General features: G+C 42.5%; 1 protein-coding gene across 2 annotated transcripts in view; it reads left to right on the top strand.

Moving 5' to 3' along the window:
- Positions 1 to 15,861, top strand: part of lgr6 (leucine-rich repeat containing G protein-coupled receptor 6) — a 47,787-nt gene that overhangs the window by 12,996 nt on the left and 18,930 nt on the right. For both annotated transcript variants that reach the window (XM_088996522.1, XM_088996528.1), the window contains 3 exons: positions 6,516 to 6,587; positions 13,339 to 13,410; positions 15,482 to 15,553. In XM_088996522.1, coding sequence (XP_088852648.1) covers positions 6,516 to 6,587; positions 13,339 to 13,410; positions 15,482 to 15,553 — 216 coding nt within the window. The remainder of the gene's footprint in view (positions 1 to 6,515; positions 6,588 to 13,338; positions 13,411 to 15,481; positions 15,554 to 15,861) is intronic.

The raw sequence follows: 15,861 nt of genomic DNA, 5'->3' as shown, positions 1-15,861 counted from the left end.
ACTCGACTAAGCAGCCCCCATGAATTAACCTAAAGGATAAAATCAACTTTTTTTTGTATGATGGTTCAAATGTAGGAAAAGACGGTCTTCTAAACATTCACAACTAAAAAGACAAAAAAAGAATAAAATATCCAAATAAACCTTATTTATTTACAGTCTTTGCAAAAATACATCATATATGCCAGTACAAGTCTCAAAACACAGTACTCTTATTCACTTTGCTTTATTGGAATAAGCGTATACAGATTCCAACAACATAAGGTGGCCTTCTTTTTCCGTGAAAAAGCCCCAGCACGTCAAACGCTAAAATGGCAGCCTCCACAAGTGGTGTGATAGAATCTTTTAAGCAGCAGCTAATAAAGATGACGCACTCAAAAGTTTTGACATCTAATATTTAAACACGAACAGTCCCACAGAGCAATATTTTCTGTGTATGATGTGGTGGAGTTTAATGTAGCCACAAGGGGGCACAAGCCAGTGTCTTATTGTACAGAGGGTTGTGTCAGGAAGGGCATCCGACGTAAAAAATTTGCAAAAACAAATATGCGAATCAAACCTATAAATCCCATACCGGATCAGTCGAGGCCCGGGTTAACAACGGCCGCCATTGGTACTGTTGACCTTCAGGGTTCCAGTGGAAAATGGACTACTGTTGGTCGAAGAAGGAGAGGAGGGAGGTGTGCCCGGAGGAAAAGAGAGAAATGGAACGACAAGAGTATACAACTAAGAGTAGGAACTTTGAATGTAGGAACAATGACAGGTAAAGGTTGAGAGCTGGTTGACATGATGCAGAGAAGGAGGGTAGACATACTGTGTGTCCAGAAGACCAGGTGGAAAGGGAGAAAGCTAGAAGCTTAGGGTCAGGGTTTAAGTTGTTCTATCATGGTGAAGACAGAAAGAGAAATGGAGTTGGGGTTATCTTAAAAGAGGAGTTTGTTAGGAATGTCTTACAAGTAAAAAGAGTATCAGATAGAATGATGAGTCTGAAGCTAGAAATTGAAGGCGTGATGTTCAATGTTGTATGTCCCACAAGTAGGATGTGAGCTGGCGGAGAAGGATAAATTTTGGTTGGACTTTCATGAAGTCATACAGTACATCCCGAGAAGTGAGAGGGTTGTAATTGGTGGAGACTTCAATGAAACAAAGATGATGAGGAGGTGATTGTCAGGTTTGGACTCCAGATGAGGAACGCTGAAGGACAGATGGTGGTTGACTTTGCTAAGAGAATGCAAATGGCTATTGTGAATACTTTCTTTCAGAAGAGACAGGAACATAGGGTGACCTATAAGAGTGGAGGCAGAAGTACACAGGTAGACTACATTCTGTGTCAACGGCGCCATCTAAAGGAAATCAGTGACTGCAAAGTAGTGGTTGGTGAGAGTGTAGCCAGACAGCATAGGTTGGTGGTGTGTAGGATGACGCTGGCAGTGAGGAAGATGAAGAAACCAAAGGCTGAAGTGAGGACAAAATGGTGGAAGTTGAAAAAGGAAGAGTCTTGCATGACATTTAGGAAGGAGGTAAGACAAGCACTGGGTGGGCAAGAGGTCCTTCCAGCTGACTGGCAAACTACAGCGAACATAATCAGAGACACAGGTCGGAAAGTACTTGGGGTATCGAGTGGAAGAAAGGTAGATAAGGAGACTTGGTGGTGGAATGGGGAGGTGCAGGAGTGTATACAGAGAAAGAGGTTAGCAAAGAAGAAGTGGGACACTGAGAGGACGGACGAGAGTAGACAGCAGTACAAGGAGATGCAGCGCACGGTTAAAGTAAAGGTGGCAAAGGCCAAACAAGAGGCCTATGATGACTTGTATGCTCGGCTGGAAAGCAAGGAAGGTGAGACTGATCTTTACAGGCTGGCGGGACAGAGAGACAAAGATGGTAAGGACCTGCAGCAGGTTCGGGTAATTAAGGATAGCGATGGCAATGTATTAACATGTGCCAGTAGTGTGATGGCAAGATGGAAAGAGTACTTTGAAGAATTGATGAATGAGGAAAATGAGAAGGAACAAAGAGTAGAAGACATGACTATTGTGGACCAAGAGGTAGCAAACATTAGCAAGGATGAAGTGAGGAGGGCGCTGAAGAGGATGAAGGGGGGAAAGGCACTCGGGCCTGATGATTTACCAATCGAGGTATGGAAGTGTCTTGGAGAGGTGGCGGTGGTGTTCCTGACTGGGTTATACAACAAGATCTTAGATGGTGAACAGATGCCTGAAGAATGGAGACGAAGTGTACTCGTGCCCATTTTTAAGAACAAAGGAGATGTGCCTCTGTAGTTAGTACAACTGTACTAACTACAGAGGAATAAAGTTGATGAGCCATACAATGAAACTCTGGGAAAGAGTAGTTGAAGCTAGACTAAGAGCAGAATTGAACATTTGTGAGCAGCAGTATGGCTTCATGCCAAAAAAGAGTACGATAGATGCAGTGTTTGCTTTAAGAATGCTGATAGAGATGTACAGAGAAGGTCAGATAGAATTGCATTGTGTCTTCGTAGATCTGGAGAAAGCGTATGACAGGGTGCCCAGAGAAGAGCTGTGGCATTGCATGAGGAAGTCTGGAGTGACGGAAAAGTATGTTAGAGCGGTACAAGACATGTATCATGACTGTAAGACAGTTGTGAGGTGTGCTGTCGGTATGACTGAGGAATTCAAGGTAGAGGTGGGACTCCACCAGGGGTCAGCTCTGAGCCCCTTCTTGTTTGCTATGGTGATGGACAGGCTGAAAGACGATGTTAGACAAGAATCTCCTTGGACCATGATGTTTGCAGATGACATTGTGATCTGTAGCGAGAACGGGGAACAGGTGGCGGAGAAACAAGAGATGTGGAGATATGCCCTGGAAAGGAGAGGAATGAAGATCAGTCGCAGCAAGACGGAATATATGTGTGTGAATGAGAGGGATCCAAGTGCAAGAGTGATGCTACAGGGAGAAGAGATAAAGAAGGTGGAGGATTTTAAGTACTTGGGGTCAACTGTCCAGAGCAATGGAGAGTGTGGAAAAGAGGTGAAGAAGCGTGTCCAGGCAGGCTGGAGCGGCTGGAGAAAAATGTCAGGTGTGATGTGTGATAGAAGGGTTTCAGCTAGGATGACATGAAAAGAGTATAAAACCCTGGTCAGACCAGCCATGATGTTTGGATTGGAGACAGTGCCACTGAAGAAAAGAAAGGAAGCAGAGCTGGAGGTAGCAGAGCTGAAGATGTTGAGGTTTTCTTTGGGAGTGACCAGGTTGGATAGGATAAGGAATGAGTACATTAGAGGGACAACTCGTGTTAGAGGCTTTGCAGAGAAAGTCAGAGAGGCCAGACTGAGATGGTTTGGACATGTCCAGAGGAGAGAGAGTGACTATATCGGGAGAAGGATGCTGAGCCTTGAACTGCCAGGCAGGAGACCGAGCGGAAGACCGAAGAGGAGGTTTATGGATGTGGTCAAAGAGGATATGAAGGTAGCTGGTGTGAGAGAAGAGGATGCACAAAACCGGGATAGATGGAGGACATTGATTCGCTGTGGCGACCCCTAAGGGGAAAAGCCGAAAGGAAAAGAAGAAGATGTGGTGGAGTTTAAGCAGCCATTTTACCCACCGCATCTGCAGGATAAGTGGAAAACAATATTGCAGGAGTTGTGAAAATGAATAATAGGCATCTCACCACACGGACCCCGGCCTTCAGCAAACAGCAATAATATTGTCCAAGAGACACCTACACACGGAGTCTCAGACAAGAATCCCATCAAATCAGCAGAGAGAAGCCATCGTTCTTATTGTCGGACTCCCCCGTACATTGCCAAAGCGGCAAAATATTCAAGCTCTTGCTTTCTCATTTTCTGTTGCGGCCGTTTACTCGCGCTGAAAGTGTCTGCACGCCGCAGCGCCAGCCGAAACAATGCATGTGGTAGTCATCAATCATAATTATCATGGTTTAAAAAAGCCACAGCTGTTATTTGATTTTAAAAACAAGCCATAGCACAGCTCCTTCCAATGATATGTCAAGTTGTCAGCAGAGGCCTTGGCCTGCAGAGGAGAAATGTCTCCGTGTCTCTCACTGGCTTCGCGACGAGCTCGTTGGAGAGCTACACTCAACCTTTCCCCATGACTCACCGTTGTGTCTTTATCTTAAAACATTTTCCCCACTGCGGCGTGTTTATTCAGTCAGAGCAAAGTTGCCGTTAAAGACCTTTTGCTCGCCATTTGTTTTTGGCTTCTTTTAATAAGGAACAGATAATGAAGAGCTATCTTCATCTGTAGGTGAATCCTCAGAAGCGGATTCAAGTCTATGCATGTCATATGTGTGTTGCTTTACTGCGACAATGCCCTTGAAATGCAGCAAAGCAAATCAATGATATATCTATTATCTGATATTACCAATTCAGGTGTTTGGCATATAAATGGAATGTCAGCATCATTTATAAGAGAGGCCGGTCTCTCTGTTACTGCTTATTTGTCGTCGCCACTGGAACTTTGTTATCCCTTGTCCTAAATCAAGAACACGTTGACTTTGTTGCATTCATTTTTAAATCGCTGAGTGGGGCTTTTCAGAAAAAAATAAAAATAAAAAAGAGGACAAATATGTAGCATTACATCACCAGGGTTTTGTTATTGCAATGGGAGACAAGTCCTACTTATGGGTTAAATACAATGTCTGGTATGCTTATAAAGAATAATTTTTAGAAAGAAGTAATTGGAAATGGAACTCATAAATATGTCGGTTGTTGATAAGATCGACTACAGAGGGGAATAAACTGTTGTGTGGCGTGAGGCTTTGGCTGTGATGGACGAGCTCAGTCCCCAGGTGGGAGCAATTGAAACAAGATTTCAACCTTTTACTCATGAATTACAATTGAATTGGATCACATTTTCTATATGCCCCATTTGACGTTGAACTGTTTTTATAATCAGTTAGACAGCGAGCCTGTTGTTGCAGTGTGAAAGATGAAAATTGCTTCTAATATAATTTGTAATTCTGTCACTTGCAGAGGCTTGCAGCTTTCCACCACTTATTTATTTATTTTTAATTGGATCATTGCTACCTTTTTATGGCACATCACCCCGGCACGTCAAAGTGCATTTACACTCTGAGCTGTTAACACAAGTCGACTATGCCGTTCAAGTATAAAGAAAAATTAAAGAGACTCATTAAAACATAAGAATCGAGCAGACCGATAAGTCACAGTCAAGTTGAATAGAGTAATGCTGATGCCATTAGTGCAATTGGAAGATGAATGGCCTACTTTGCAGGGTGACACAATGTCATTAGAGAAACTGATATTTTTCCTTTAACACTGGCTGATTGCACTCAGCATAGGTGTCCTTGACTGACACCTTGAATGCCTCTGAGCTCTATTGTGCACTTAGATTCCAGGATGGGGTGGTTGCCAGCGGAGTGGTTCATAAGGAAAATATAAAATGTCAGGGCAGCTATAAAAAGGCTATTTAATTACAAACATAACACACCCCTTGGCAAAAGGATATGCAAAACATTGCAAACTCCTCATAAAGCAAGGTACCCCCCATATATAAATATACATGAATCCAATTTTTTTTACCCATGTTCCTCTGTGGCGAAATATAAAGATCATACAGTGAAAGAACAAATGCAAGCCAAGTGTGTCTCACTTGACAAACAAACAGTCGAAACTTTTGAGAGGCTTGCTGGAGCACAGTTCAAACTTGCTCACCTGGTGGTCTGACTTTATCAACAATGGTTAATATAACACACACACACACACACACACACACACACACACACACACACACACACACACACACACACACACACACACACACACACGCACACACACAAACACACACACACAAAAACCAGTGTGTGTCTCTGTCTTGAAGCACAAGCACAAGACACAAGCAAGACTACAAAGGCAAAGAGCGCTGACGTAACCCGGTTTTGCATGGTGTCTGTCAAAAAGCCCGACGTGACTGTTTAGAAGCCTTTTCTTCCACATGCTGACCTCGACGTTGTCACTGTATAATTTCAAACCGTTGCACTGAAGGATCTGAGCGTTCCCCTTCGTAACCCCAGTGACCTCCACCTGCGTCAACATTAACCCCCCAAAAATGTTTACGTTGCTGAGGGTCCCAAAGATTCAGAGAGGTGGAGTGTGTCTCCCTTCTAGCAGCGAGAGCAGAAAGGTAGAATGACGTGGCCTCACTAGAGGGACAGCGCTACGTATGAAAAGAGACTGAGGGGTGAGTTTAGAGGAAAACTGGAATGAGACATCTGGAAAAGAGAAAGAATCATCGGAAAGAGGAGGAAATTAGCTGCCCAACGAAGATTCACTGGGGAAATGTTCTCTACATTTCCCTCTCCTCCGCTTCCTTTAACCTTCACTGAACCTCTCATCCTCTCTGTGTTTTACTCCCTACTATGGATGATTGATCACCATCTGAAATACAGCTCCTCAACATATAATTTACAGGGCCTGACACTCTTCAAAGACCATTGATAAATTAGCCCGCACGCTGATTGATACTTTCATTCTGTTGTTTCTCTCTTCTCTCTTTAGGGATCTGAGCATGAATAACATCAGCGAGATCCAGCCGAGAGCCTTCCACCGACTGCACCTGTTAACTGAACTGTGAGTAGGGAATCCTTCAGCTCAAATGCAGTTAATAACCAATGGTCACAACTCATACATGACAAGAAAGTTATATCTTGAGCGGCTGATCTGCGCTTCCCTCGGTGATAACGATTGATGGCTCTGGCGTGCCTCATCTGCTGCCTGAAGCAAAACCTAGCGTGCTCTGGAATGACTCCTAAAAGGAACCCGATATTTATTTCGAGTGATTTTTTTATGCTCGTAGCGTGAAGCAGGTTCTGTGCTCGACACAAAAATCCCATGCTATGTTTATGGCCCGCCAGCAGCGCAGTACACAACACTCGCACACACGCAGTTTGAATTGATGCAAAAACAGCGACACGAGCATCATTAAAAGTGTTTTGCTATCACTATGGAAACATCAATCATGGTGAATACTTTTCTTGGAGCAAGTCACTTAAAGACTTTCTTTTTTTTGTCCCAAGGTAAAATAGTCAATGATCAAACAGCAGATAGTCTCATTAAAAAAAAAATACGTGCACTGTGGGGATGATCGTGTGTTTATAAGTGTATGGTTACATACCTTAGCGCTGGATGTGTTTGTTTGTAGAACAGGCTGTTTTTTCCCCCTTGCTCTTAAGTACTCGTTTACCCGATGGGTAAGGATTTTGTAAATCACTTTCCATCAGAAGAACAATGGGCCCTATTATCAATAAAATAAGAAGAAACTTGAGGGATCCAATTACATAAATCATGTTACGTATGATTTCTTGGCTGAAAATGATATTTTTATGTCACAAAAAATGGCAAATAAGATTTGCGATTGATTTATGTGGTAGGGAGCATGAGGACTTGGATGCAGCATCACCAAATACACTTTTCATTGTGTCATAGCGTCTTCACTTGCTCCAAGGGAAAATTTAGACAATCATGACAGAATGAAGAAAAACACTTATGTCTTAAAACATTTTCTTCTCTCAATGAAGGGCTGAGCAAACATTTGTGGCCAAGGGACACATTGGATCTTGAAAACGGATGGACGGGCCACGTAAATGAAGTTAACTTTTTGGATGTCTTCATAAAATAAGCATTTTTTTCTCGGAATATTTTATTTAATTATTTAAAATAAAGTCATTAAACAATTTGGGTGTTTTATCAAATTTGGGTCCAAGCACCAATTCATTCATCTACCCATGATTTATAGTGTCGGGTTCCACTAGTTGCCCGATAGAAGTGGAATCTTGAAACGCAGACTCAGATAAATTGTACACAGCAGTTATGTTTTCCAGAAATCGTGTCGCGACGCCAACACATTTCAAATGAAGACCCAGCAGTGTAAAACGGGAGAAACAAACAGTGCTTGCAAAAAAATAAGAAAAGTCTAAACAAAAATTGCTTGTCACAAAAGATAAAAAAACATGAATGCAAACCAAGAATCATTCACCAAAACCAATACAATACAATACAATACATATTGATTTATATCACGCTTTAACAACAGCTGAAGCTGTAACAAAGCGCGTAACATGAACAGCTGTCATATAAAAAGGAAATAAAGCAGTGACAAAGATAGTAGAAAGAACCAGGGAGTGAAACCAAGATCAAGTCGGCATCATGCTGAGTGGAATACCAAAGAGTACAAGTGAGTTTGGAGACGGGTTTGAAAGATGGGCAGCGAGGGGGCTTGCCGACTGTCCAGTGGCAGACCATTCCATAGAGTGTACCATTCTAGCAACAGAAAAGGCTCAATCCCTTGTGAGCCTCCGTTTAGTTTTTGGCCTATCTAACACTGTAATGTCTGGTCAGCAGAACTGAGGCGTTGGGAAAGTGTGTCAAGGTGTATGAGCTCGGAGAGGTAAGGAGGAGTGAGGCCATTTAAATATTTCAAGACAAATAACAAGATCTTGAAAAGAACTCTAAAATGTATAGGGAGCCAGTGAAAGGAATCCAGAGTATGAGTTATATGCTCCCTCTTATGAGAGGCGAGCAGCAGCATTCTGGAACAGCTGGAGACGCTTCATGGAGGACTTGACTCCAATGTAAAGTGCATGACAGTAATCGAGCTGAAATGTGACAAAGGCATGAATTACTGCTTCAAGGTGCACATGAGAAAGCAGAGGTTTTATTTTAGACAGCTGGCTAAGATGAAAGAAGCGGGATTTAACAACAGCACCAGTTTGTCGGTCAAGTTTAAAGTCACTGTCTAGTTTAAGACCAACATTTGAGAGTGTGGACTTCAGATAAGGACCCAGGGCCAGGGGCCCCACGTCTACAGATCAAGTGTACATAGGCCACTGGAACAAACAGTATCACTTCTGTCTTCTTTTCATTGAAGTTCAAAAGGTTTTGTGCCATCCAGGTTTTGATTTCCTCCAGGCAGGATAAAAGTGGCCTTAAACCAAAGCAAAGACAACAAGAAAACGGAAAGCAAATAATGAGGAATAGGAAAAATGGAACATGATGAAGAAGGTAAAAAAAATTACACACGAAGAATGTCTTGAGCAAAGCGCATGAACCGACAGTCAGTTGTCTGAAGGAGTGCTGAAATAGTGGCTTCATTGCGGTGCATGACAGGTGCACAGCTAAAGACAAATGTCCAGCGCTCAGCTGGACCTCAAAACAAAAACAAACACATCATGAGACTGAGCCACTTAACCTCATTGGGTTGCGGTCGTGCCATAGCCCATCCCAGCTGTCTTTGGGCAGTCGGCGACGTGCACCCTGAACTGACTGCCAGCTAATCGCAGTGCACAAATTGACAACACAAGTTCTGGGCATATAAGAAAACCAAATGAACCCCATGAGCACAAGCACAGAGGCGCGGGAAAGCCCATTCTCAGGAGTTGTCCTTTCTTTTGGTTTGACGTGGAAGAGAGTTTGAGTACAGAAAGATTGAAGAAAGATCAGGAGAAAATAAATGATCAGAAAGATTTTGAGGACAGGAGAGTTGTGAAATCAAAATGAACACAACAACAGTTCTATTATAAATAATAATAGCCCCATGATGACAACAATAACATCAGTAATGTTCCATCCCCAACGACACAGTACTTGGGGGCTCACTTTGGTACTGCCAATGACAAGCACATCAATGTGAATGCGCAATGGTGCCACCGCCAGTTGCACTTCTACACACAGACAATTTATCAAACCAAATAATTAAAGAACTAGATCTTCACTTTTTTTAGGTAAAACATACTCCCTACCTCTTGTATCGGGAGATGATGCATGGAAGCTCATGATATACACAATACATTTACCAATGTATGTACACGATAAAGACAAAAAAATAAATAAATAAAGCAATCGCACCAGGAGCGAGAAAGGAGGTGATGTGTGTGCGTAGTATTTGTGGCGAGTGCCAGAAAAAGTCAGGACGAGGCATGCTGTGACTGCTCGTGTGATTAATTGTTTGATGTTTGGCTTTACAACTTTGCATTCCCACGCTCTCTGTATACACACCTCCATTCCTATTCATGTTTAAGCACTTCACTGCTATTTACTATTCATAGTGATTGCACGTCGATGTTATGTCTTGACATACTCCCCCTTGAAATTTTTAACATCCGCTTTGGGGCAGTGCAAAACAAATCTTTCTATCCACTTAGAATCTTTCATTCTTGTGTATGTTTGTATCTCATCAAGAGATATTGGCATGATATTCCAGTCGTTCATTTCTCAATTGCCTTAATTTAATGTTGCATTTTGACAGGAAGATTCACAAGAGTACATGTGTTATCACGCTAAGTTAAAAAAAATAATAATACAGTGCTGTGAACACAACACACAGGTTATTGTATTGTAGTATTGCTCGCTCTGGTCCTCCAGGTGCACACAGAGAGAACAGCATCCAGATCCAATTGTATTTTTCCTTGATTCTGCCAACGGCGACTATAAGATTCATCTACTCCAGGGGTGGGCACACCTAGTCCTGGAGGGCCACCCTGCTGCATGTTTTCCAAGTCTCCTTGTTGCAACACACCTGATTCAAATGATCAGATAATCACCAAGCTCGGCGGAAGCCTTACATTGAACCTGCTTATTTGAATCAGGTGTGTTGCAACAAGGAGACTTGGAAAACTTGCAGGAGGGTGGCCCTCCTGAACTAGGAGTGCCCACCCCTGCTCTACTCAGATTTGTTATTACATAAACATCCTACTGCCAGTTTTTCAATACTTTATATCGATGAAGACAATTTCAAAGGTTAATGCTAAATTAAGTGGTTGACCCTGAGACTGGACCTCTGAACAGAAGTCAAGATGAAGTTTCTATTGATGGTGGATAAAGGGTGTAATTTTATGTGCTTCGACAGGCACTACAAACCATTTTCCCCCCTTTTGGCTCTGCTGCGACATTGTCTAAATGAAAAAAATACTATTCAATGCAATCTTAAAAATCAAGGTTCTCCCTTTGTTAATATTGAGCAAATTGAGACAGGTGAGTGTGATGACACTTGATTCATGGGTTAAGCCTAACAGGTTATCCAAAATAGTAAAATCATTGTTGTCGACATCGAGGAACCACTTCACTGTAGTGAACAATTCTAAAGTTTTGGATTTGAGTTTTCATCCATGCAGCTCAACAACCAGGAAAAGTCCAAATTATCCTGAAATCAAATTAAAAGAAAAGAAAAAAACAGCTGTGACAACGCTTTGACAGGAGCAAGGTCGCTTTTCATGAGAATGAGATTGATTTAGAATGATTATGAAAGCCAAAGTGCGGAACATTCACCCATATGCACATATGCACATCTATACACAGACTGATGTCATGGAAAATCTGTGTCAACAGAGAGCAATGGGTGTTTTGCTGATGTCTTTCAAGACCATCAAAACATATTTTCACTATCCGTCTTCACTTTTGATGTAATAATTCATTTGACAAATAAAGGATCCAATGAGCGCTCAACTCCACTCTGATGCAATTTTGGCATCGGTGCTGCAACTAATGGGGAAAGGCTGGTTGGCTGAGATACTTGCTCATCGTACCTCTAACGGCTGCAACTGTGAGTTTCCAGAATTGGCAAAAGGCTTCCTCAAACCACCGTGTAACCTCCACTGCAGGGACCATTCTTAATGTTGCCTTTAGCCCAACCTACTGTATATCGGCAATGCAACTGGAGCCAATCCTTCAAATTAGCAGAAAGATGCCTGAAGACAGAAAGAGAGGCTTAGATCTCATGGATGGGGCCTCCAATACAACACTTACTCCTGTGGGGAAAAAGAAAGCCAATTGCAATTATTTCTTGTGGTCAGAGCAATAGCAATTAAATAAAAGTGAGAAAGTGTATTTCGTCATTGCACAATATGCAAGACGTATAAATCATGTACTGAAAAACCTGCACATATCTCTCTCGGTCTCTCTCTCTCTCTGCACTGCGAAGTCGATGTATGGTCTGCCTATGTTGAGTTTTCATGTTATCTACGGGCCTGTGCGGGTTTTCTCTGGGTCCTCTGGTTTCCAAAAAACATGCATGCCAGACTGATTGAACACTCCAAGATTGTCCCTAGGTGCGATTGTGTGGGTGAATGGCTGCTCGTTTTTGTCTGCCCTGTGATTGGCTGGCAACTGGTTCAGACTCCACCCAAAGACAGCTGAGTTCGGATCCAGTACCCACTGTGACCCCCGTGAGGATATACCGGTTCGGAAAATGAATGAATGAATGATTAATTCAATGACTGAATATTGGACTTTCAATGCACCCGAGGTCTACTGGCACGACTCAACAAACTACACGTGAGATTGTGTATCTATTCTCGCTGATAAACACACACACTTGAAGAGTGTGAGAATTGGCGGGTACATGTGCTACCGACTATCGGGTACCGAGTGCTTCGCCACCGCAGTGTGTCAGCCTGACACATATTTGACAGGAGTATCAGATGTCAGCAAGAGTTTGCTCACAGTCCTTGTCTGTTACTATCTGGGTGATAGTGGTGATGGTGGTTAGGAAGGGCCGCCAATATTCTATCCATATGAGATTTGCACTACGACATAAGGGTTGTCCGCCTGAATAGCAAGAGTGTGAGGGTGAGCAGGAGGATGCCAGTGTGTAACATGTAACGTGTGCTTGTGTGTTCAACAGAAGTGGGTGGTCTCAAGCTGTGAAGCACAAATCTGTGTTTAAACGGCGCTTGCAGCTTCTGACCTTGACGGTTACACTGCCGGACTGAATGCTATTTATTTGGACATCTTATCCACGCTCACAAATGACCATTAGGTGCTGTGTTTGATAAACAAGCTGATTGGATTGCTTGTATGAATGTGTGTGGTTTTTCTCCCATGCTATCCTCAAGGCTCCTTAGACCGAGCCCAATTTAAATCAAGGACATGGAAAATAGCACGAGCTATCACACAACACACACGTGCACAAAAAAAAAAAAAAAAAGATTCACCTGACGACACATGTACATGCACACGCTCACACACATACAAAAACATCCACACAGGAAGACAAGCCAATATTTTGTTTTGGCACTTACTGAGCTAAATTCTATTCAAATCAGACAATCGGCACTCATCAGTTCCACCTTTTGATTGCTTAAAGTTTCAGCGTGCGCTGTGGCCAACGGCAACCACACTGAAATGAATCGAATAATATTTGCATATTGCCCCAACACTAACCCCAAAGCACTGAGATGAGGTCATAGCAGCGCTCGATCCCTTCTGCCGCAAGTCCAGAATGAAGCTAAAAGCAGCATTTTCTTAGGAGACTCGTAAACTTTGATGTACTGTATATGCCGGCAATTAATTTTGCTCTCACTTTTCTGATCTCTATTTTGACCTCCAGGCGAATCTCTGGAAATCAGTTGAGGTATATTTCAGGCCACGCTCTCCAGGGTCTCCACAACCTGAAAGTTTTGTGAGTAATTCTTTCATCATTTCCACAGCAATTTTATGGCTTCAGTCTTCTTGCCATGATGCTTGGCCTTTGTTTCAAATCGTTCGAGTTGTTTTCAGCTTGTCGACTAAGACATACACCTTCACTGGCTTACTGCAAGGAGTCACGATGTCCACCATGATTATCAGGGACAGAGAAGACACGATCAGTTTGTATGCCTCGCACAAATACTACAAGTGTCAAAATAAAAAAAGAAAAATGCACAGCAACAAAATAACATACAGTACAGCTAGAAGTGGGAGGGCAAAAAAATAATAAAATGTGAGCATTTTTATTGGGTGTTGGACAAGTTGAATCTGCGCGTTTGACCACACACACGGGTGTATCCACAACCTTCAACATTTTGTGAGTAACTTGTTCCCCCTTTCTAAAATAATTTTATGACTTCAGTCTTCTTGCCATGCTGGTGTGGCAAATACTTGAGGTGGGATTGTTCTCAATAATATGCCGTATGCAGGTCAGTGCATCGTTAAACTGCTCCGTCAAGATTGAAGAAATTTCTTCCATTCCTCTAAATGTCACTTACAGTCTATTCAAAATGTGCCCCAAGGACCTCCTGGTCATGCCACCCACCATTCATAGTAGAAAGAGGGTTGGCGGGGCCTGTAACCATATCGATATAGATATGCAATGTGCCTGTGAACATTCTCATTCATGGACTTGCTTCCGATTTCCCAAGAGTACAGGTACAAGTAATTGAATGTCCTGAGGGGAGAAAGACAATGCAGAATAGGTAGCGGAAAAGGGCTCATAAAACGCAGCTATGTTTCTTGTCGGTTTGATGATCTAGCTCAACAAATTCAGTACAACAATACAAGATAGAAGAACACAGGTGTTTGCACGTTTAAGGAATCTGTCAGGTGTCCAGGATTCCAGACAGATAAGAGGCTTTGAAAAAAAGTACATTTATTCATAAAAATGTAAGCCCGACAAAACTACAATGAAGGATGCTGGTCACAAAGAAGTGTAAAAAGGTGAGACCAAACCAAAAGCGCTTGTCAAAATCAATGAGCAAGAAAAATCTAAATCAATTTTCAACTCAAAGCACAAAAGGATACAATCCAAAAAGAAGGAAGACCAAGAATATCCAACAAGAACCTTTATAGAATAAAAATACCAACTTGCACATAGTACAGTTGTAGAATTCCAAAACCATAAGACTGAATTCACAATGATATATTTTTCATGTAACTCGATAACTTGGTTTTACATTTAAACTTAGCTTGTAGTGATCATGAGTGACATGATGCACACTGTAATTCCAAGATAATAATTTCATCATCTCGGCCAATGACAAGTATGAGCTTGACTTGCTCATACAGGTCCTTGGAGACGATAGTTAACATTTATCGCTGTTAAAAACTGTTGTAAAAACATAAAAATAATAAATTGTGAACTCAGACAGAAGCGTGAACAGGGCTATTAACATTTATGCTGAGGCAACTAAGACGGTGACATATGCACAGATGTCCTACTGTACATTGAAACACAGTTCTTGATCTTTTGTCATCAACACAATTTTCCTTTGTTATATGACAGTGACCTATCTCTGTTAGCGGCATGTAAAAAAATCAAAAAAGCGAAGAATTAATATTATTGCTGCAGGAATCAATCAATTCAAGAAGAGTAGTGTAAATTTCTCCACTGTGAGACTCATAAAGGCTAATCTAATCTATTGCGCCAATGCAACTTCACTACCCTGCTCCTTTCCTGGTACAGCAATAAGACAAGCAATGCCACGGGCCTGGGCTTGCAAGGCTGAGCCTAAGTAACCTCAACGGAAAGAAGAAACAGAGAGCAGGAGGGGAAGTAGTGTTCAATTGCTTGCCCCCCATTTCCTCCTTTGCTCCTTTCTTCTGAGAATGACATCAACAGCCCACCCAAGGCGCGTCTCCTTTCCTCTACCTACACTGACCTTTTCCTATTCGGGGTCAGATTCCAATCACTTTGGAATTATTTGTCTCCATTGGTTCCCTCACCATGTGGTGATCCTTCTCTTATGTCAATGATGCCTTTATTTTGTTCCTTTCAGAATGCTACAGAACAACCACCTCGAAAGACTTCCTGATGATACTCCGTGGGACCTACCAAACCTGCTTTCACTGTGAGTCCACGTGCGTCCATAATCACTTCTCACTCAGCAGGAAATGAAAACTGTTCCGGTCCCCACCCGTGCATATCTGAGCGGTACAGTACCGGTGACACATTGCAGACAGTCGTCCAACATCGCCAAAAGAGCTTCCGCATTCAACAGGCAGCTGCCTGAGTCTCCTGCCTGTGCAAACACACTTCATGGTAGCATCTGGAAGCCATGAGGCAAACAGCAGACACTGCAGGCCAGGGAGAACATCTCCAATGAGCTGTGAAACCACCTCATTTTCCATTAATTCCCCCAATCTTCCTCTTCCACTC

Source organism: Hippocampus bargibanti, linkage group LG01 (genome assembly GCF_051943395.1).
Source record: "Hippocampus bargibanti isolate YZ-2025 linkage group LG01, ASM5194339v1, whole genome shotgun sequence".
NCBI classification, from domain to species: Eukaryota; Metazoa; Chordata; class Actinopteri; order Syngnathiformes; family Syngnathidae; genus Hippocampus; species Hippocampus bargibanti.
The sequence above is the reverse complement of the archived record's forward strand: the minus strand, read 5'-3'. Positions and strand labels throughout refer to the sequence as shown.